The 22,424-nt window shown below is 43.1% G+C and overlaps 1 protein-coding gene across 1 annotated transcript in view; it reads left to right on the top strand.

Annotated features, from left to right (window-relative positions):
• The window catches only part of LOC117442851 (exocyst complex component 6B-like), a gene marked incomplete at its 5' end in the record, with an annotated part of 33,294 nt that extends 27,595 nt beyond the window's left edge, over window positions 1–5,699 (top strand). The window contains 2 exons of the mRNA XM_071202499.1: window positions 2,733–2,845; window positions 3,924–5,699. Of these exons, the coding sequence (XP_071058600.1) occupies window positions 2,733–2,845; window positions 3,924–4,050 (240 nt within the window). The remainder of the gene's footprint in view (window positions 1–2,732; window positions 2,846–3,923) is intronic.
• Between the last annotated feature and the right edge of the window lie 16,725 nt (window positions 5,700–22,424).

Here is a 22,424-nt window from a genome sequence, read left to right as displayed (position 1 = left end):
GTGTGTGTGTGTGTGTGTGTGTGTGTGTGTGTGTGTGTGTGTGTGTGTGTGTGTGTGTGTGTGTGTGTGTGTGTGTGTGTGTGTCAGACAGAGTTCAGCAGGGCAGCAGCAGGTTATGCAACAGTGCGAGATGTGGGATTCTTTCTCCTCCTTCTCTTCTTCTCTTCTTTGCTCCGTGGCGTTTTCCGTGGTTGTTTACCTCAATGTTTTTGTGTCCGCTGGGAAAAAAAGAAACTCCCAAAATGGAGCAATACATTTCTTAGAAAGTGTTATTATGAAGAACACACAAACATCAGGATTGTGCTGCGACAGGTCTTTGTAAATGACTCGCTTAGTAACTTGTGTGTGTGAAAACATCGAGGAATAGGTTTGAGAGTTTTTAACAATTACTCTAATGGCATTTCCACTGCAGCGCGTAGCACGGTTTCAGCTTCACGCGCCAAACCCGGCCCGTTTATGGTTTTGTTTCCACTCGGCGTAGTTCCGGCTAGCGGGTACTTTTTCACAGTTTTCTGGCTCCAAAATCGAGGTTCTTCCCGGGCCAACAGCCGGGCTGAGTATGCTAAACTAGTGACAGCTAGGGGGCTACAACTACAACAAGATGAACATATTTGACCGTGATTTAATTGTAATACACGTTTCAAAATGATGCCGAAGTAACAACACACTGATACCGGTTAGTAAAAAGCATGAATTAACGCTTTGACAAGTCTGCAGACAGACGGCAGGCGAAAAACCCTTTTTAAAATGCGTGTTTTCTGAATGGAGATCAGCTAAGCTAACGTTATATATGCTCCGACCGTCCACACTCACAACAACGGCCTACAGACATAAATAAAGCAGCGACTGTATTCTCCATGACACAGGCAGTCTGTGGTTTGTACTTGTTTCACTTCTGTCTAGTTTCTGAACAGAATTGAGGAGCTGTGAGCTCTGAGTGCTAACGGCTAACGGCTAATGTTGGTTTTGTGGTTCGCATTGAAGACGACGTCACGGCTCCGCCTACACTGCGTTACTATAGTTACTGCCCCAGCTACTAAACTGTAACGTCCACACTACAGCTTCAAAAAAAGCTTGGAGCTGGGCGTGTCTGAAGCTCGACCAACAACCAATCACATGAATCTCCCGCCCCTGACACACAAGCAGCGGTTTGATTGGCTAGAGCTTGTACTGGCATATGATTTGATTGGCTGACGCTTCCACCGAAAGCTTCAGAAGCTTGTGGACGGGCCGGGTACCAAGGCCTAACATACCGTACTAAGCCGTGCGAGGCCCCGCAGTGGAAACGCGCCATAAGTGAATGCTAGGATAATGCTAATGACGTATGTAAGGTTAGCAAATCATTTTTTAGGGGGATACATCGTTATTTAACTGCTTTTCGATCTGGTTCAACCTCTGATTAGTGCACCATCTTCTCATTTTAATTAACATACGTTTGTAATGTTGGCTTTCGTGGTGCCATATGTCCTGTCATTTACACCTGACCGTTTACACCCTGGTATTTATGAATAAGTAATCTCTCTGTAAGACAAAGTTTCATATATGTTTATGTAATGCATACATCTCTCCATCTTACATATTAACGATCAGCTGGCTCCAGATTTTATAACCTAGTCAGAAATCTCAAAATGTACCCGTTAAAGAACATTAAAGCGTCTTTGAGTTTCATGAAAAGCGCTATAAAAGTCCCATGTATTATTATTATTATTATTATTATTATTAAATTGTTTATTATCTTGTATTAATGTCGCCTTTGCACCATTGTTTGCTGTGAGATATTTGTGTTGGTAATGAAATCAAAAACTAGCCAACAAATTTGAAGTTTTTACCTTTTATTTGCAAAGTGGAGAACAACATAATGACAGACACTTTCACTTCCTCAATGGTGACGTCATCATAAAAACTAGCCAATCATCAAATCTAACGGCCTTAAAATCTCTCTTCACATCCTGTTTCATCTGGAGTCTGAACCAATCAGATTGCTTGATTTGACTTGTCCGTTTTATAAATATATATATACACAAACATACACAAAATAAATATATATATATATAATAATAGCAGTCTGGTAGATTAAACTCAAGTTTCGGGCTGCTCAATTAATCGTGATTACGATTATGGCGTGCAACGATTACGAAAACAACGTAATTGAAATAAAACGATTTTTTTTTTTTTACTTTTTTTTTTCTTTTTTTCAGTTGAATTATTCTTAAAGTTCAGGATCATCATCAACTGTTAAAAACATTCTGCTCAACATGTTTTCAAAATGGATGTTTTCAAAAATCGCAATTAATAATCGCAATTAGAATTATTGACCCAAATAATGGAGATTCTGATTGTTGCCATGACGGAGCAGCCGTACTCACGTTGACTCGAGAACACTTCAAACCAGGGAAGGATATGTGTGTTGGACCCTGATCTCTGAATGTTGTCGACAACTTCATAAAATGATGACACAGTATTCTCTCTCTCCCTCCCTCCCTCTCTCTCGCTCTCTCACCTCTCTCTCCCTCCCTCCCTCTCTCTCGCTCTCTCTCTCCATCTCTGCTATCGCCCCCATCTCTCTATCTCACCTCTATCCACAAAATCCCTCCCCTCTCTCCCTCTCTCTCTCATGCTCTCTCTCTTCCCCCTCTCTCTCTCGCTCCCCCTCTCTCTCTCTCTCCCCCTCTCTCTCTCCCCCTCTCTCTCTCCCCCCTCCCTCCCCTCTCTCCCTCTCTCTCTCTCTCTAGTTGCTGGAGCTGTTCACTCAGTGGGACTGGAGCTCCTACCTGGCTGACTACGGGAAACCCAGCTGTAAATACCTGAGAGTGAATCCACACACCGCTCTGACCCTGCTGGAGAAGTGAGACACACACACACACACACACACACACACACACACACACACACACACACACACACACACACACACACTCTGCTTCACACACATCTCCTGCTCACATCTGTCCTTCTGTTCCTCGATACCTTCTTGTAACCCATTAGAAAGGGTTTCGTCCGTGAATCAGCGATGTGAACAAGAACACTTTAACGTGCAGCCATTTTGATAATTAATTAATTCATCATCATTTCCAAATGCCAACAAATCTCTCTCGGTCTTAATCTAAATATATTTAGGTTTGGACATGCGCTCTCTTTTAAAGCCGTCACACACATTTTAACTCACAATAATGACATGTTTTATTTGTCGATAATTATCTTTATTGGAGTTTGAGTTCTCCTCCGTCTCAACTGCTCTCTGCTTCCTATCTGTCCTCATCGTGTTGGCAGGTTACTGAAGCCGTGAGTATCCTGTGTGTGTGTGTGTGTGTGTGTGTGTGTGTGTGTGTGTGTGTGTGTGTGTGTGTGTGTGTGTGTGTGTGTGTGTGTGTGTGTGTGTGTGTGTGTGTGTGTGTGTGTGTGTGTGTGTGTGTGTGTGTGTGTGTGTGTGTGTGTGTGTGTGTGTGTGTGTGTGTGGGATTAAGGCATGTGTACAGTGAGGGATTAACACACGCACATACAAAATAAACTCTTGTCCTGGTGATACTGATGTTATCACCTCAACAACACACACATCAGAGTCTGAGATAGTGATACACACACACACACACACACACACACTTGTACGATGGGGTCAGTGTTTTCTCGGTGGTCCTCAGGGCCCAGGAGGAAGCACCCTGCTGGGCCCTGAGCTTCCTGGAGGTCCATAACAGTGGACACACACACACACACACACACACACACACAGTCTCATGACACACTGTGTTCCTTTAACAGGTGACAGTAGCAGGGTGTGTGTGTGTCTCTACTGAGCATGCTCGTCCGATGTAGCGCTCGTGTGTGTGTGTGCATATTATCTACTGACAGCATCCGAGTCAAATACTAAACCGCACCGTTCTTTGTTCGTTATTCTCAGTCATCGATCTTTTCTTCTCCGTCTCCAGGATGCGGGAGACGAGCAGGAAGAACAACGTCTTCGCTCAGTTCAGGAAGACGGACCGAGACCGCCAGAAACTCATCGACACCATCGTCAAACAGCTGCGTAACCTCATCGCCCAGCAACAGGCCTGAAGCGAGCCGTCTGATTGGCCCGCAGGCCTGCAGCCCCCGTCCTGATTGGCTGTTTTCAACCATCCCGCCTTCATCGTTCTGTCTGCACCTTAACTTCGCCAAACTCCACTGAACAAACGCCGTCGTGGCTTCTTCTGGGGATACAATAAGTATTTTCACAGCTTGCGTTTCACTTCTTTTATCGGTTACTTACCGCCCGTAATCCGAGACGAGTGAGGAAAGACGTCTTCCGTTATCTTATCGGTCTCTGTGGTCAGAAAACAAATTACTTACTTATCATATTAGATCTTGTTCCCACAGAAGTCAACATTAAAGTGGAATATGTTACGGAAACGATGTGGTTATTGAAACTAGCGAGAAAAGTAGTTATTAAAACTCTCAATCTACATATTTCCAGGTGTGCCGCTTGGTAGCCTTTCTTTTTGTAAGAAGTCCAGAGGTTTTTTCTTTGTTCCACAAGCTTCCAATTCCTGCCACGTGAGCGGTGTGTCCTCGCCCCCTTTATAGTCTCCTTCCATGTCTTCCACGCTGCTCCTTTCTCACTGTGGCACAACGTATTGAATGCACATCGGAGAGGAAGCAGCCAGAAAAGCACTGAGATCAAGGTAGAAATAAAAAAACTAGAATGTTCCTTCAGTGTCGTCTAAAAAGGGGGATATTAACGCAACATGGCAACCCATTCCCCCTCTTTCAGTGGAACTCGATCAGGTGTTGCCAGGGCGTTTTTTTTATACTCTAAATGTATAAACAACTAGGTCTTAAAGAGAAGTTATCGCCCGCCAACATTTACAAGTAGACTAATGTTGGATAGGAACCATTGTACTTGTAGCGCACACACACTTGTATGTCTTCCGTAAACCAAGCGGTGTGTGTGTGTGTGTGTGTGTGTGTAGGGTTGTTTAGTTGGAGCACAGCACATATTACATTAGATTATTTCTATTAACTTATATGGGTCTTTTGTGGCTTGTTTTTCCTTCAATTTGGGTGCAATAATAACATGGGAAACTACAGTGTGTGTGTGTGTGTGTGTGTGTGTGTGTGTGTGTGTGTGTGTGTGTGTGTGTGTGTGTGTGTGTGTGTGTGTGTGTGTGTGTGTGTGTGTGTGTGTGTGTGTGTGTGTGTGTGTGTGTGTGACTGCGCGTTATAAAGGGATTCAGACGTACGTGTCAGAAGGGAATTTAAGTCTTCCTCACAATCGGTTGCCATGTTTGATTTACTGAGCGACAACGCGTCGTGTGTGTGTGTGTGTGTGTGTTTTCCATCCATCCCACGCTGTGTGTCACTTCTCGGTGTTAGAAAGGGAACGGCCCGTCGTCGTTGAATGTGCCTTTGCTGTATTTTGGGTTCATTTCCTGTCGAAGAAGCGCCGAGTCGGGAGTCGGGACACTTTCCGCGATATATAAGTATTTGTTGTCGCATGTGATCCTTTACGGTTTTCAGATATCCGTTCAAACTCACTTCCTGGTTGTGTTGGCGAATGAGCGTTGCTCGTTGTCCGGACTCCTCTCGCTGCAGCCGCTTACTTTGTTTTGTATTTTGTAAAAAGCAGAACTCTTTACTGAGACGGAAGCACTGTGTACGCTGTTGTATTAAAACCACTTATAAATGAAACTTAAGTCAAATACTAATAAAACGGCAACGAATATGAATACTTTGTCCAGACTGTTATTTCATGCTTAAATCCCTTGTAGCAGAGGTTCGTGTTAGCATTAGCTCGGAGGCTTCTACGTGTTTTATAAGTTGAAAACATTCACTTTAGACATTTAATGGAATAACATGTATTGTGTTTATTATAAGAAAGTGTCTTAATTTGATTTGCCTGTGTGTCAAGGAAGCCATTTTAACTTCTAAATCACTATAAAACGAGATGTACATGTTGTGTTCCAACGATGCCATTTATATGCTGGTTTAATTGTTTGAATACACTTATGCTAAGCTAAGCTAATTGCTATTCGTACTTGAGTGCGTTCTCTCTTACCTTCAACCAATGGGAGCGAGTGGATCGTTGCCAAGTTGCTTCTCCAGCAGGTAAAGGACAGACGGTCTCTCTCTCTCCCTCTCTCTCCCTCTCTCTCTCTCTCTCTCTCTCTCTCTCTCTCTCGTTAACCCTGCCTGACGCTCGACTTGGTGACCCTTGACCTCTCTGACAGCAGAGGTGTCTGTGGGGAAGGACGCGATTAACCAGTATTGTGTGTGTGTGTGTGTGTGTGTGTGTGTGTGTGTGTGTGTGTGTGTGTGTGTGTGTGTGTGTGTGTGTGTGTGTGTGTGTGTGTGTGTGTGTGTGTGTGTGTGTGTGTGTGTGTGTGTGTGTGTGTGTGTGTGTGTGTGTGTGTGTGTGATGTGTGTGTGTGTGTGTGTGTGTGTGTGTGTGTGGTGTTGTGTGTGTGTGTGTGTGTGTGTGTGTGTGTGTGTGTGTGTGTGTGTGTGTCTGTGTCTGTGTACTGGAGGGTAGCGACTCGAATCAGAAGCAACACAAACTCTGCATGCTCCAGGGTTCCTCTGCCGACTGTGTGTGTGTGTGTGTGTGTGTGTGTGTGTGTGTGTGTGTGTGTGTGTGTGTGTGTGTGTGTTCCCAGCTGTCTTTAGAGGAGCGGTGGTGCGTGCAATGATTAGGGCTGCCTCACAAAAAGCTCTCTTTCCTTTTCTCTGGGTTTTTTTAAATGTTTTTTCTGAACTTCTTGTACTTGCTCTCCTGTTCTACATATTCTCCTTATTTATGGCAAAATGTCCGTGCTCTGATTATTCAAACTTATCGGAAAGCTTTCTTATAGTTATGTTCCTCGTCCAAATACCACATTGTACAGTGTGTAGTAAATATGAAAAAACTGAAATGTCAACTTAAAAATATAAGCTCTCAAAGTTACAGTGAAGGAAACGGGAGGACATTCTTTGGCAGTAAAATAAATCAAAGTTCATGGCGTTGTTCTCCACTTTAATGCTTAGTGTGTAAATAAGCAGATATTTTAGATTACATTATAGGTGCCACACACACACATACACGCACACACACACTTAGTTACTCCTCTGACAGCGGTGTGTCTCAAATCCTTGAGGTCTGGCACGTGTGAGAAGAAGCAGATCTTTCACACACACACACACACACACACACATTCAGACTCAAATAAAACCATCTCCACATTCCCTCGGCTGTCTTTTGTCTTTTTAAGAAGCGCCAAACACACGGAGAGCCTGGAGAAAGCCTCCGTATATGGAAATGGATATATGGGTCTGTGTATAAAACACGTTTAAAACCGGCTTCCAGGACAAAGCAGAGTCGATGGATGGACTCGACCAATGAGGGTCGGGACATCTGGAGAAGACTCGGGCCTGGGTGCAAACCACACATGGTGTCGATGCATATTCTGAACCACTGCATGTACGCAGTTGCTGTCGTGATTTACTGCACACACTTCAACTAAAAACACCACTTTAAATGTTGTATTTTGAATGTTTAAGACGCCACGTTCTTTTAGGTCATGTTTAAAAATAGTTACGTTTTTATTTTGCGAATTTATATTTTAATAGCAACATGTTTTAGATTTCCAGATTGTGGAAAGAATACCTTTCTTCCAGTCGGACGAAACAACGACTTGCCTTCTCAAAAATGTACCTACATCTATTTGTAGTATTTCTGAACTAAATACAGAACGTTATTAAAGTGGTTTCAAGCCACTGCTTTCTGGTCTCATGTGCAAGGTCATCTAAGGTCATTGCAGGTGAGGAGAGACACACACACACCGCTACTCAAAAAATCCGCACATCCCCTCACTGTTTTTTTAATAAGGTGTGTGTGTGTGTGTTCTTGCATTACTATCCTTGTGGGGACCGACATCTGTTTACATAGTCACGTGTGGGGACTCGCCTCCCTTATGGGGACATAATGGACAGCTAAATATAAAAAGAATAACTTCCTCCAAATCCATGTCAAGGAAGAGCGGGCAACCACAGGTGAAAGAAGAGAGGAGGAAAACAAATGTCCTTCCTTGCTTCCTTTCCTCCTTTATGTCCTTGTTGATATAAGAAGCAATTATAAACTTAGTTTTTATTTCGGACTTTAGCAGCCCTTTAAGATCTTAAATCTCTCACTTCATTAATGCTAATTTCAAAAGGGCTGACTAGTGGTGCTCATCTGCCGAGAAACAACACACACACACACACACACACACACACACACACACACACACAGTAGCCTTTAACACCAACATCACTTCCTGGTTGTGGTCTGGTTTGCATTTCACCCGGCTCCTGTGTGTGTGAGATAAAGAACTCAGTCGATCTGATATCAGTGTGTGGAGCTCTCTTCAAACAGAGAGAGAGTGAGCGGGTGATAAAGAGATAAAGCAGTCAAATATGTGCGTGTGTGCGTGTGCGTGCGTGTGCGTGTGTGTGTGTGTGTGGCTCATATACCTAACCTAACAATAACATCAGTGATATTTTTCAAATGGAAGCTTAATCTTAACGTATGTTTCCTACATCAGGTTGAAAGGTGCTATATAAATACACTTGCCTTGCATGAAGGAATCTTATGTGGGTGTGTCCACCTAAACCGTGTGTCCATGACGACGCCGCTGCATCACACAAACACACACACACACAGGTCTAATGAAGACGGATGAGACAGCACACACACTTCTCCATGCCTCCTGGTTATTGATGAGCCTGAGGGGTCAGAGGCTAGAGAAACACCAGCTGTGTGTGTGTGTGTGTGTGTGTGTGTGTGTGTGTGTGTGTGTGTGTGTGTGTGTGTGTGTGTGTGTGTGTGTGTGTGTGTGTGTGTGTGTGTGTGTGCGTGTGTGCGTGCGCGACTTTCACTTTCTCTCTTTCAACATCACATCTTTGACAAGAACTGAAAACATATTCAGATTCATTCTTTTTCACTTAGTGTTTAATGTTAGTTCTCTTCATCCAGTACACATGACAACATCATAAGACTCTGAACTGTGTGTGTGTGTGTGTGTGTGTGTGTGTGTGTGTGTGGTCTAGCATTACTAACCTTGTGGGGACCTACATCTGTTTACATAGTCACGTGTGGGGACTCGCCTCCCTTATGGGGACAGAATGGAGGTCCCCATAAGGGAATCATTCATTTTAGGGTGAAGCCTTGGTTAGGATAAGTCTCCAGGAAATGCGTGTGTGTGTGTGTGTGTGTGTGTGTGTGTGTGTGTGTGTGTGTGTGTGTGTGTGTGTGTGTGTGTGTGTGTGTGTGTGTGTGTGTGTGTGTGTGTGTGTGTGTGTGTGTGTGTGTGTGTGTGTGTGTGTGTGTGTGTGTGTGTGTGTGTGTGTGTGTGTGTGTGTGTGTGTGTGATGTTTCCCTGGTGACTACAAAAACATTAAAGTGTTGGGGCGGCATTACTGTAATTGGCGTTTTAGATCTGATCTGATACAGACCTCTCTGGGGAAGTGTGTGTGTGTGTGTGTGTGTGTGTGTGTGTGTGTGTGTGTGTGTGTGTGTGTGTGTGTGTGTGTGTGTGTGTGTGTGTGTGTGTGTGTGTGTGTGTGTGTGTGTGTGTGTGTGTGTGTGTGTGTGTGTGTGTGTGTGTGTGTGTGTGTGTGTGTGTGTGACACAGAGTCAGTCATTCAGCTGGTAAATTGACTAACTGATTATGAATTCTGGGAAGTGCTCAGCGTGAAAACAGTTGTGTTTAGATCATAACTCTTTATTCAGGTAGAGGAAGTGACCGTGTTCCTCCGTCAGCTGCGTCTAGAGTCCGGAGATGTTCTCTGTCCGCGCCCCGGTTATACGTGTTGACCTGAGGCATCGAGAGAACACTGTACGTGTGGCCTTCAGGTGTGACTTCTTCTTACTTTTCTCTCTTTATGTTGCAGAACGTTGGCGAAAACATAACGATGAGAAAATAGAGAAATATGAAATACTTTATTGACTCTTTCTGAGCGAGCTTTAGAAAACGAGAAACACCATTTCACCTTTTTATGACCGTTTATAATGAAAACAACAAGAGGTTATGGAAAAGATATGAGTGAAACAAGGTAAAGATGACTGAACACACACACACACACACACACACACACACACACACACACACACACACACACACACACACACCTGAGTCATTATGCACAGATGTTTGATCCTCCTCCTCACTTACACACAACAGAATGATTGTTAAAGTCTGATACCAACACTCATAAAACATAATTAAACCCACACACACACACACACACACACACACACACACAGTCATACCAGGCATCAGTGAACCTTTGAATACACTCTGACACACATTGTATTGGCATGACCTCACACACACACACACACACACACACACACACACACACACACACACATTGACCTGATGAACTGTGTGTTCTCGCTGACGGCGGTGTGTGTCATCATGGGAAACTGATGCTACATGTGTTACATATAAACCACTGATTAACAACAGTGTGTGTGTGTGTGTGTGTTTGTGGGAAATAGGTTACACACACACACACACTCTCGGTGCCCCCTGTGCGGAGCAGACTAATAGTTGTGGGATGTGTGTATCGCCCTGTTGGCAGCGATCAGTGTGGCTGTCAGCAGGAGCTCTGACACCAACACACACATGTTTTTTTACTGTGTGTGTGTGTGTGTGTGTGTGTGTGTGTGTGTGTGTGTGTGTGTGTGTGTGTGTGTGTGTGTGTGTGTGTGTGTGTGTGTGTGTGTGTGTGTGTGTGTGTGTGTGTGTGTGTGTGTGTGTGTGTGTGTGTGTGTGTGTGTGTGCAAATGTATACTTATTACAAGACCGCATTGTAAAAAATGCACATTGTTCACACTAATGTATGCAGTAAAGAAGGAAGTAAGAAAGGAAGTAAGGAAGGATGTAGAAGAAGGAACTAGGGACAGAAAGCAGACTAACAAACAAAGGAAGGAAAACACAAACAAACAACTGAACGAACGAGAAAACTAAAAAACAAATCAGTGAAATAAACAAGAGAGGAAGAAAGGAACAACAGGAAGGTATTTTATTTCTTGCATATTGCCTGTAATTAATCGTTGTTTGTTGTTTGTTGTTTGTTTGTTGAAATGTTGAGCCTCCGCTGTTTCATGGCGTCAGGTTTCCATGACTCGTCTGTTCTTGTCTTTCATCCCTTTTCTTAATCGTTTAAAAGTCGACTGAATCCCAACAACAGCTTTTTATATTAGTCATCAAAGCAGCTCTGCTTGTCGTCAACACGTCTCCCTCTCTACCACACACGACACGGAGATATGTCCGTAATGCAAAGCCCTCTCCCTCTCACCAGTGGCTTCCTGTGGAGCTCCTGACTGACTGAGGCTTTTCGGAACAACATCAACTCCATTTTCAGTGAAATGAATCAAGCATCCCGACACACGGAGACACGGGGTTTCTCATACATAATACAAACGTCACGCTGAGGCCCCGTCCACACGGAGACGAAAACGAACCGTAGTCGTTTGCCAAAAAAGTCTTCCGTCCACACGAACACGCTCAACCCGCTGGAGACGCTGCAGTACATATGCCGGGCCTGTAAGTGGCGCTGTACTTCCGCCACAAAATACACCAAAAGCAGCGAAGCCCCAGAGCATGGCCCATCAACCTAAATCACAGAACAGATTCACACAATCTGAGACACTTCTCAGCTGAATTAAAGTCAGGTGTTTGGTCCTCAATCTGTTAAAAAAGAGTGAGAAACCTCCACTTCAGCAGCACGTACATACACCAAACCTTGCAGTTATATTCCTATCAATATTCTGAAGGTTTTTACAAAAGGGTTTGTTCATATATCATTCGTAGCCGGAATTATGGTCATCGGTCCTGGATGGATATCCTCGTGGATTCATCTTCCTATTATCCACACATGCATTTCCAAACATCTGGACTACCTATGTTGCAAATGTATTATCTTTTCAATTTACACACGGCATCTATTGCACGTCTGTCCGTCCTGGGAGAGGGATCCCTCCTCTGTTGCTCTCCCTGAGGTTTCTCCCATGTTCCCTTTAAACTGGGTTTTCTCCGGAAGTGTTTCCTTGTACGATGTGAGGGTCTAAGGACAGAGGGTCTAAGGACAGAGGGTCTAAGGACAGAGGGTCTAAGGACAGAGGGTGTCGTATTGTCATACTGATATTCTGTACAAACTGTGAAGACCACTGAGACAAATGTAACATTTGTGATATTGGGCTATAAATAAACATTGATTGATTTATAACATTTCATACCTAAAAACATGGTAACAAGTATTTTCTGATTTATGGAGTGATAAAAAGAGATATCCAAAAACTTTAGATTCTAACATGACTACAAAATGAAACAAACATTTTGAACCTGGCTTTATCCAATGTTCAGATTTGTGTTCCTGAAATGTATTAAAATATGCACATATGTAATGAGATGATGGCTCTTTAATTATTTAAACATGCTATTTCAGAAGACTTGTAATACAAAAAACAATTGTCTTAATGTAAGTAATTAACTGGATAAATATCCTGCTGATATCTTTAAGTAAAAAAAATAACCCTATTCACCTGTAGTGTCTCGCCTTAATGTTCGTTCTAACTCTGTAAAGTCATGTGGGAGCTGCTAGTATGTGTGTAGTAACAACTACACGATGCACCAATAACTCAGCTATTCTGCATAATGAGTACTATCACTTTATGTACATTTTAATTCCAAAATATGTACTTTTCCTTAAGTAAAATGTAAACAAAATAACCTTTTATGCTCTTAACCTTCTTTTACATCACCATGTGTTATTCAATATGCTCCTTAGATAACTTTTATTTTCTCCTTATAGCATTATTTACACTGTGGTATTGCTACTTTAAAGGGGACCTATCATGCAAAATGCACTTTGTGATGTCTTCTCTTCATCAACACGTGTCCCCGGTGTGTCGGGGAACTCACGCAGCGTCAGGAAATAAACCCCTCTCTCTTTTCCTCCGTACCCAAATCTCTAAAAACGGGGAACAACGGAGCTGATCCAGATTTGCGTCCGATATGACGTAATATCTGAAATGTGGAGCCACGGGCCAATCAGAAACGTTGCTATCAGAAACAATGCCCGACTGCTTTGGACGTAATATGGTCGGTGTTTACATTAGCATCGCTAACACTCCGAGCTAACCTGTGCTGGAGAGCATGTGTGTGAAGAAGCAGGAAGTAGAAAGGAACTCACTTTGTGGTGTAACCGGCAAGAGAGAAAGCCTTTGAGCTCCAGACTGTTTCAGATCCTTGATAATCCATGATATGGCGTTTCATCACGGCAGCATTTAGTTTAGACGGTAGCTGCCGGGTCCCGCATGAGCTCAGACCCCTCCTCTTTAAAGCTTTATCCCCAGAATCAGCACTTTAGAAACAGGAAGTGAAACAGAGGGATATGAGGCATGGCTAGAATGATCTGTTTGGTATTTTGAGCAAAACACTTCATAGACATGTTTTTTATATATTTGTATATATCTGAGACCTGTGCTGTTGCCTAGAAATAGCATGATAGGTGACCTTTAAATCGTACAAAATCTGAGCATTTCTTCCGGTAAATGTTGGTTCGAGATGACGAAAGGTTCCGTTAGGATAGGTAAAAAACATACAAACAAGGTGTAAAAGAAGTAGATCCTGAGACTCAGTCAGAAGTACTGATGCCCTGCTCAAAGGCTCATTAGCAGCGATGTTCAAAGGAAGAACTGAGGGTTTAAACCCACGACCTCACGACCCACTGAAGCAGTTTTTTGTAAATTAAAACCCACATTTGAACTTCTCTCCCCGCAGAATTGAAACTCAGCTCAGATTGAGTCGTTGCACAGTAACTTTGTGGCGCTGCATTAAAAAAACCCACATCCTCGTTTCGCTCTGAAGTCTTCCCACAAGTCCCGATCTGGAAAATTAGGCAAAAAAAGAGGAGGGGGGACGTTCACTTTGTTCTTGATTAGTTCAAGGAATCTGCATGAAATCCTGTTCTGTTTTAACCGCACTGAGTCACCCCCCCTGCGGCATCGAACCAGCACAGATAGTTCCCTTTTTCTACTGAATTCTTCCCAAAATTATTCTCAGCTTTAGTGCTTGTTTTTTAACGGTTCAGGTCTTTAGGTCTCAGGCTCGAAAATGACATTCCCAGAACAATTGACCATATCTTCACTTCTAAAAGGGGAACATTAATCATCTTTGTTCTCAAAGCAAGGTTACATCTGTGAGTTGGATGTAGAAGAGTCAGAATCAATTTAGATTTATTTGTATTGTAAAGTAAATTCAGATTGAACACAGTAAGAAACTGTAAATTATTGTGTCCGTTCAAAAACAAAAACATTACTTAAAGTTAAAACCACCCTTGAATGATGGGATAGTAGACTAAAAGCTTTAGGAATCCAAAGTATAACATATAAGTACCCTGTATCAAGATTGATGCAAAACAAGTCAAATTTGACCTTTTTAGAGAGATTTAGCAAAAAAAACCCACTTCTGGGGTCATTTGGGTGGATTTTCCATACCTCCGGCCCCCCTTGGTCGATTTTGCTGATTGACATCTCTTTCTAACCGTCAGAGCCAATGGAATCGAGGGAAAGTTCCACATACACACACACGTTACCAAATAAGGAGTGAGAGTGACGCGTAGCCAAAACCGGAAGCTGCGATACACTCTGGTGGCTACCATTAGCAGCTAACTTTTACTGTCCGATTTGTACATACAAATGGAATTATGGATTATCAATATTTTTTTCAAAGTGACAGACACATCGGATTATCCTATGGTTTAACCTTCAGCCGCTTTTTTTCTCGTTTGAATGCCATTGAACACGACTTTTGATCAGAATAACAGCTAAGGTGAGACGAGACGATCTCCCGTGATTGCTCCGTAATGCTACGTGTTGTGATGTCTGTGTTTGCTTCCCCTGTCACGAGTTCTGATCGTTCAGTGATGATATTAATACCTATATAATCTGTGGAGTCTCAGCTTTCATCGGATATCTTATATGTGCAGTTACGATAAGTAATAAGGGTATTTTTACCTTGAGTTCTGTGCCAAGTGCGTTAGCATTTTCTCGCTGAGGGGTCACTTAGACGCTTCTTGTGAGACTTGTGTTTTGATTTGGTAAAAATGGTTCATATCGTCGGTTAGCTGAGATTATTCCCGTTAATCTGGTATGACACATTCATAGTTTTTAAATATTAAGATGCCCTGTGACACCGTTTTGTGAGAAAAAGAACCCGCAGCCCCCTCTACCGGGGGCTCTCGGGCTATAGGTTAAACGCACACTAATGTTGTTATAAGTGTATTTCCCTTCTGAACTTTCACGTCTTTCGCTTTATTTAACGTGCAGTCATAAAAATTTTCTGGGTTTACTTCATTAGCAAACAAAGAGCATCACATATAAAACAGCCCCAGTAAAATGAACCATTAACTACATCTGTAACAAAGAAGTGTCTTTAACGATACAGAACATTAAGATCATCTTTAAAGTGGCTTTCTGTGCTTTTGTTGTGCTGTTTTAGTGGGTATTTATCCGTAAGGGTCTGCAGATGCTTTCAAAAAAGTTACATAAGAGCACAAAGTAGAATAAAATGTGCACAGCTAATTGGTGCAGCCTGGGATTAAACACAGAGCAACCGGTTGATTCAACAAAAGCCTCTTTTTCCACTCCTAATTGTTTTGAATATCGTTCATCTGCCTATTTAAGCAAATGTGCTTTCCCTCAAAATCAATATGTGGCTTTAAATGTGGAAAAATATCAAATGTTCTGCTCGTTTCTAAGTTCATTGAAACTATGTGATCCCACGATCGGGTAAAATAAAAAAAATTAGATCAGATGGTGGTCCTTTTGAACTGAAACGAGCAACAGAGAACAGTGGGCCCTTAAGAGGACATCTAGTAATGTGGATAACACCGGTTATCTCAGCCTTAAGTTTCGCTCGTACAAAAGCAGAATGTGTTGATGCTTTGCCAAAAAGAAAATCGTAACTTTACGTCCAATTAATCTGGATAAACAACCCACAACGCGTGAGTACTTTCACTTGATATACATCGTTTTCATAGCACTTACTAACTTCTCCAGAAGAAATACTTATTCCTCTGCTACTCGGTTAAAGAGGTTAAACGGTATCCAACGTATTTAAGGCCCCCCAAACCACCTCCACGTCCTCCTCGAACTCTCTCATCGCTTGTTTTCCATCTACGGATAATAGCGACCCTCCAGCGCTGACCAATTGAACTGGTTGAACTTCCCGTCATTCCCTTTTACCCCCTGCTGATTTTCCTCAACAGACTGACTGTGCAGACGTCCTGAGTGTAAGGGTGAGTGTGTGTTCGGTGTAATTGAGTGTGTGTGTTTCTTCCTCAGAGGTCTGACTGAGATCTGTGAGTCAGTGTGATGAAGTTATAGCTATCAAACTCACTGTTAATTGAACCCAGGCTGTGGGGTCACGATAAGGCTACTCGTGTGTGTGTGTGTGTGTGTGTGTGTGTGTGTGTGTGTGTGTGTGTGTGTGTGTGTGTGTGTGTGTGTGTGTGTGTGTGTGTGTGTGTGTGTGTGTGTGTGTGTGGTGTGTGTGTGTGTGTGTGTGTGTGTGTGTGTGTGTGTGTGTGTGTGTGTGTGTGTGTGTGTGTGTGTGTGTGTGTGTGTGTGTGTGTGTGCCCTAGCAGTACTATACTTGTGGGGACCTAAATCTGTTTACACAGTCACGTGTGGGGACTCGCCTCCCTTATGGGGACAAATTGGTCCCCATAAGGGAGGTCCCCATAAGGGAGGTCCCCATAAGGGAGGTCCCCATAAGGGGGATCATTAATTTTAGGGTGAAGACTTGGTTAGGGTTAGGCATGTGTTGGTTTTGGTTAAGGTTAGGATAAGTCTCCAGGAAATGCATGTAAGTCAATGTAATGTCCCCTGAAGTGATGTATACAGTGTGTGTGTGTGTGTGTGTGTGTGTGTGTGTGTGTGTGTGTGTGTGTGTGTGTGTGTGTGTGTGTGTGTGTGTGTGTGTGTGTGTGTGTGTGTGTGTGTGTGTGTGTGTGTGTGTGTGTGTGTGTGTGTGTGTGTGTGTGTGTTCTATTCCTGTGTCCCACTAAGCCCTCTAAAGCCTAAGTTAAACACCTCGGCTGTGAAAGGTCGTTCCGGGGTCAGAGGAAATTGAAAATACGTTCGCCAGCCAAACTCACAACCATCATCACACACACACACACACACACACACACACACACACACACACACACACACACACACACACACACACACACACACACACACACACACACACACTCGTGTCTTTCCTTTACTCGCTGTCACGCGCACACACACACACACACACACACACACACACACACACACACACACACACACACACACACACACTGTCTCCACCCGGACTAACTGAGGTAAGCGCGGTGTGTTTAGGTAACGTGTTAAAAGCTTAAATGGACACAGCAGAGGAATGTAAAGATAAGGATTCTTTGCTTTTTCTGAGAGACACACACACACACGCACACGCACACGCACACACCCGCCGCGGCCGTGAAAGCGGTAATTATCTAAGTCACACACATAGCGCTGTTAACGGGCTAAGCAGCGGCACGTCTTCGCGGTCCTGACCTGGAAGAGGGGGAGCTGGAAGTCTGACACGTTACACGAGAGGTCGCGACCCCGATAACGAGCGGGGGAGATCACAGAAAGTCACGGAGGGTTTTCAGGAAAGCAGCGGTTTGGGTTTTGAGTTCACGAGCAGGAGCTTTGAACCTCTGCTGAACTCTGGGGGGAAACAGACGTCTGCATCTGTTTGATCAGACGTCTGAATCACAGCTGAACATATAGTTCCTACTCGAGTTTTCAAACCGAGGTTTACTTCAGGACTCAAACCAGAGATCTATTGATTTAAAGATAACATTATTCACCAAACCAAAGAAGTTACCATCATAAATACACTTGCCTAAAGTAATCACCTCAAAGCCTTTACATTGATAGTTCATTGTCAGGTCGCTGTCTATCACCGTTGAGCCTTTTCACACTTATATTACAGGTTCAAATAAGGTCTACTTTTCATAGGTTCGAGTTCTTTTCTTGGTTTAAGTATTGCTCTGTGACATTAAAGAGGACCTATCATGCCAAATGCACTTTGTGATGTCTTCTCTTCATCACGCAGCGTCAGGAAATAAACCCTCTCTTTTCCTCCGTACCCAAATCTCTAAAAACGGGGAACAACGGAGCTGATCCAGATTTGCGTCCGATATGACGTAACATCTGAAATGTGGACCCACGGCCCAATCAGAAACGTTGCTATCAGAAACAACGCCCGACTGTTTTGGACGTAATATTTGTCGGTGTTTACGTTAGCATCGCTAGCACTCAGAGCTAACCTGTACTGGAGAGCATGTGTGTGAAGAAGCAGGAAGTAGAAAGGAACTCACCTTGTGGTATAACCGGCAAGAGAGAAAGCCTTTGAGCTCCAGACTGTTTCAGATCCTTGATAATCCATGATATGGCGTTTCATCACGGCAGCATCTAGTTTAGACAGTGGGTGTTTCTCAATGTCAAGGAAGGATGCTCCAGAGCCACTATTTCAAGCACACTACGTCATCGAGTGCCGCCGAAGGACTGTTCCAATGTCCAGCATACATGGAATTCCACCGAGCCCGGCGTACTTCGTAGCGAGAAATTTCGAGGCTGCACATGTGTAGACTTCGCGTCCTTAAAATCCCCACAATGCTTTGCGCACGGACCGATTTCCCCAAATCTGTGGTGGAAAATGTAAGAGGCGGGGCCTCTCATCTGACGCACACCTGCACACTTCCTCGCCTGTTCCACTCTTCGTTTTCCGAATGCCAGGAAGGATTCTTGCCTCGCTTCTGAAGCAAGTGACTCGGAAGACATGTGCTACCAAGCAAGCGTACTCGCGATTGAGAAACAACCAGTAGCTGCCGGGTCCCGCATGAGCTCAGCCCCCTCCTTTTTTATTTGTTATCAATTTTTTAAAGCTTTATTCCCAAATCAGCACTTTTGAAACAGGAAGTGAAACAGAGGGATATGAGGCAGGGCTAGAATGGGTGATCTGTTTGGTGTTATTTATTTGTATATCTGAGACCCAAGCTATTGCCGACAAATAGCTTACCTTTAAGGCTGACTCACACATCTGATGTTGAAAACAGAAATGTAAACAATAATATGTCCCACTTGTTTCACACTTTTAGTATAATTGACCCTTAATGAGTGATCATGATTATGTTGTTTACCCCATAACCACTCAACATTAAAGCTGTTTGACTGACAGCAGTGAATGACGCTATCCATGGTGCTGACCCTCGCACTAACTCACCACATGAACTTTCATGTCATCATTTAGCAATCTCTGAGGGTGGAACTGTCCTCTCCTGTAGTGTCTCTACTTTAAAGAGTCCTCTCCTGCTGATGTTCAGGTGTATATCAGTATGTCGTGTCTCTACTTTAAAGAGTCCTCTCCTGCTGATGTTCAGGTGTATATCAGTATGTCGTGTCTCTACTTTAAAGAGTCCTCTCCTGCTGATGTTCAGGTGTATATCAGTATGTCGTGTCTCTACTTTAAAGAGTCCTCTCCTGCTGATGTTCAGGTGTATATCAGTATGTAGTGTCTCTACTTTAAAGAGTCCTCTCCTGCTGATGTTCAGGTGTATATCAGTGTGTAGTGTCTCTACTTTAAAGAGTCCTCTCCTGCTGATGTTCAGGTGTATATCAGTATGTAGTGTCTCTACTTTAAAGAGTTCTCTCCCGCTGATGTTCAGGTGTATATCAGTATGTCGTGTCTCTACTTTAAAGAGTTCTCTCCCGCTGATGTTCAGGTGTATATCAGTATGTAGTGTCTCTACTTTAAAGAGTCCTCTCCTGCTGATGTTCAGGTGTATATCAGTGTGTAGCGTCTCTACTTTAAAGAGTCCTCTCCTGCTGATGTTCAGGTGTATATCAGTGTGTAGCGTCTCTACTTTAAAGAGTCCTCTCCTGCTGATGTTCAGGTGTATATCAGTATGTAGCGTCTCTACTTTAAAGAGTCCTCTCCTGCTGATGTTCAGGTGTATATCAGTATGTAGCATCTCTACTTTAAAGAGTCCTCTCCAGCTGATGTTCAGGTGTATATCAGTATGTAGTGTCTCTACTTTAAAGAGTCCTCTCCTGCTGATGTTCAGGTGTATATCAGTATGTAGTGTCTCTACTTTAAAGAGTCCTCTCCTGCTGATGTTCAGGTGTATATCAGTATGTAGTGTCTCTACTTTAAAGAGTCCTCTCCTGCTGAATTTCAGGTGTATATCAGTATGTAGTGTCTCTACTTTAAAGAGTCCTCTCCTGCTGATGTTCAGGTGTATATCAGTATGTAGTGTCTCTACTTTAAAGAGTCCTCTCCTGCTGATGTTCAGGTGTATATCAGTATGTAGTGTCTCTACTTTAAAGAGTCCTCTCCTGCTGATGTTCAGGTGCATATCAGTATGTAGTGTCTCTACTTTAAAGAGTCCTCTCCTGCTGATGTTCAGGTGTATATCAGTATGTAGTGTCTCTACTTTAAAGAGTCCTCTCCTGCTGATGTCCAGGTGTAAATCAGTATGTAGTGTCTCTACTTTAAAGAGTCCTCTCCAGCTGATGTTCAGGTGTATATCAGTATGTAGTGTCTCTACTTTAAAGAGTCCTCTCCTGCTGATGTTCAGGTGTATATCAGTATGTAGTGTCTCTACTTTAAAGAGTCCTCTCCTGCTGATGTTCAGGTGTATATCAGTATGTAGTGTCTCTACTTTAAAGAGTCCTCTCCTGCTGATGTTCAGGTGCATATCAGTATGTAGTGTCTCTACTTTAAAGAGTCCTCTCCTGCTGATGTTCAGGTGCATATCAGTATGTAGTGTCTCTACTTTAAAGAGTCCTCTCCTGCTGATGTTCAGGTGTATATCAGTATGTAGTGTCTCTACTTTAAAGAGTCCTCTCCTGCTGATGTTCAGGTGTAAATCAGTATGTAGTGTCTCTACTTTAAAGAGTCCTCTCCAGCTGATGTTCAGGTGTATATCAGTATGTAGTGTCTCTACTTTAAAGAGTCCTCTCCTGCTGATGTTCAGGTGTATATCAGTATGTAGTGTCTCTACTTTAAAGAGTCCTCTCCTGCTGATGTTCAGGTGTATATCAGTATGTAGTGTCTCTACTTTAAAGAGTCCTCTCCTGCTGATGTTCAGGTGCATATCAGTATGTAGTGTCTCTACTTTAAAGAGTCCTCTCCTGCTGATGTTCAGGTGCATATCAGTATGTAGTGTCTCTACTTTAAAGAGTCCTCTCCTGCTGATGTTCAGGTGTATATCAGTATGTAGTGTCTCTACTTTAAAGAGTCCTCTCCTGCTGATGTTCAGGTGTAAATCAGTATGTAGTGTCTCTACTTTAAAGAGTCCTCTCCAGCTGATGTTCAGGTGTATATCAGTATGTAGTGTCTCTACTTTAAAGAGTCCTCTCCTGCTGATGTTCAGGTGTATATCAGTATGTAGTGTCTCTACTTTAAAGAGTCCTCTCCTGCTGATGTTCAGGTGTAGATCAGCATGTAGTGTCTCTACTTTAAAGAGTCCTCTCCTGCTGATGTTCAGGTGTATATCAGTATGTTGTGTCTCTACTTTAAAGAGTCCTCTCCTGCTGATGTTCAGGTGTAAATCAGTATGTAGTGTCTCTACTTTAAAGAGTCCTCTCCAGCTGATGTTCAGGTGTATATCAGTATGTAGTGTCTCTACTTTAAAGAGTCCTCTCCTGCTGATGTTCAGGTGTATATCAGTATGTAGTGTCTCTACTTTAAAGAGTCCTCTCCTGCTGATGTTCAGGTGTAGATCAGCATGTAGTGTCTCTACTTTAAAGAGTCCTCTCCTGCTGATGTTCAGGTGTATATCAGTATGTTGTGTCTCTACTTTAAAGAGTCCTCTCCTGCTGATGTTCAGGTGTAAATCAGTATGTAGTGTCTCTACTTTAAAGAGTCCTCTCCAGCTGATGTTCAGGTGTATATCAGTATGTAGTGTCTCTACTTTAAAGAGTCCTCTCCTGCTGATGTTCAGGTGTATATCAGTATGTAGTGTCTCTACTTTAAAGAGTCCTCTCCTGCTGATGTTCAGGTGTAGATCAGCATGTAGTGTCTCTACTTTAAAGAGTCCTCTCCTGCTGATGTTCAGGTGTATATCAGTATGTAGTGTCTCTACTTTAAAGAGTCCTCTCCTGCTGATGTTCAGGTATATATCAGTGTGTAGTGTCTCTACGTTAAAGAGTCCTCTCCTGCTGATGTTCAGGTGTAAATCAGTATGTAGTGTCTCTACTTTAAAGAGTCCTCTCCAGCTGATGTTCAGGTGTATATCAGTATGTAGTGTCTCTACTTTAAAGAGTCCTCTCCTGCTGATGTTCAGGTGTATATCAGTACGTGGTGTCTCTACTTTAAAGAGTCCTCTCCTGCTGATGTTCAGGT

The sequence above is a fragment of the Pseudochaenichthys georgianus genome, unplaced genomic scaffold (genome assembly GCF_902827115.2).
Source record: "Pseudochaenichthys georgianus unplaced genomic scaffold, fPseGeo1.2 scaffold_490_arrow_ctg1, whole genome shotgun sequence".
NCBI classification, from domain to species: domain Eukaryota; kingdom Metazoa; phylum Chordata; class Actinopteri; order Perciformes; family Channichthyidae; genus Pseudochaenichthys; species Pseudochaenichthys georgianus.
This window is presented reverse-complemented; position numbering and strand designations above follow the sequence as displayed.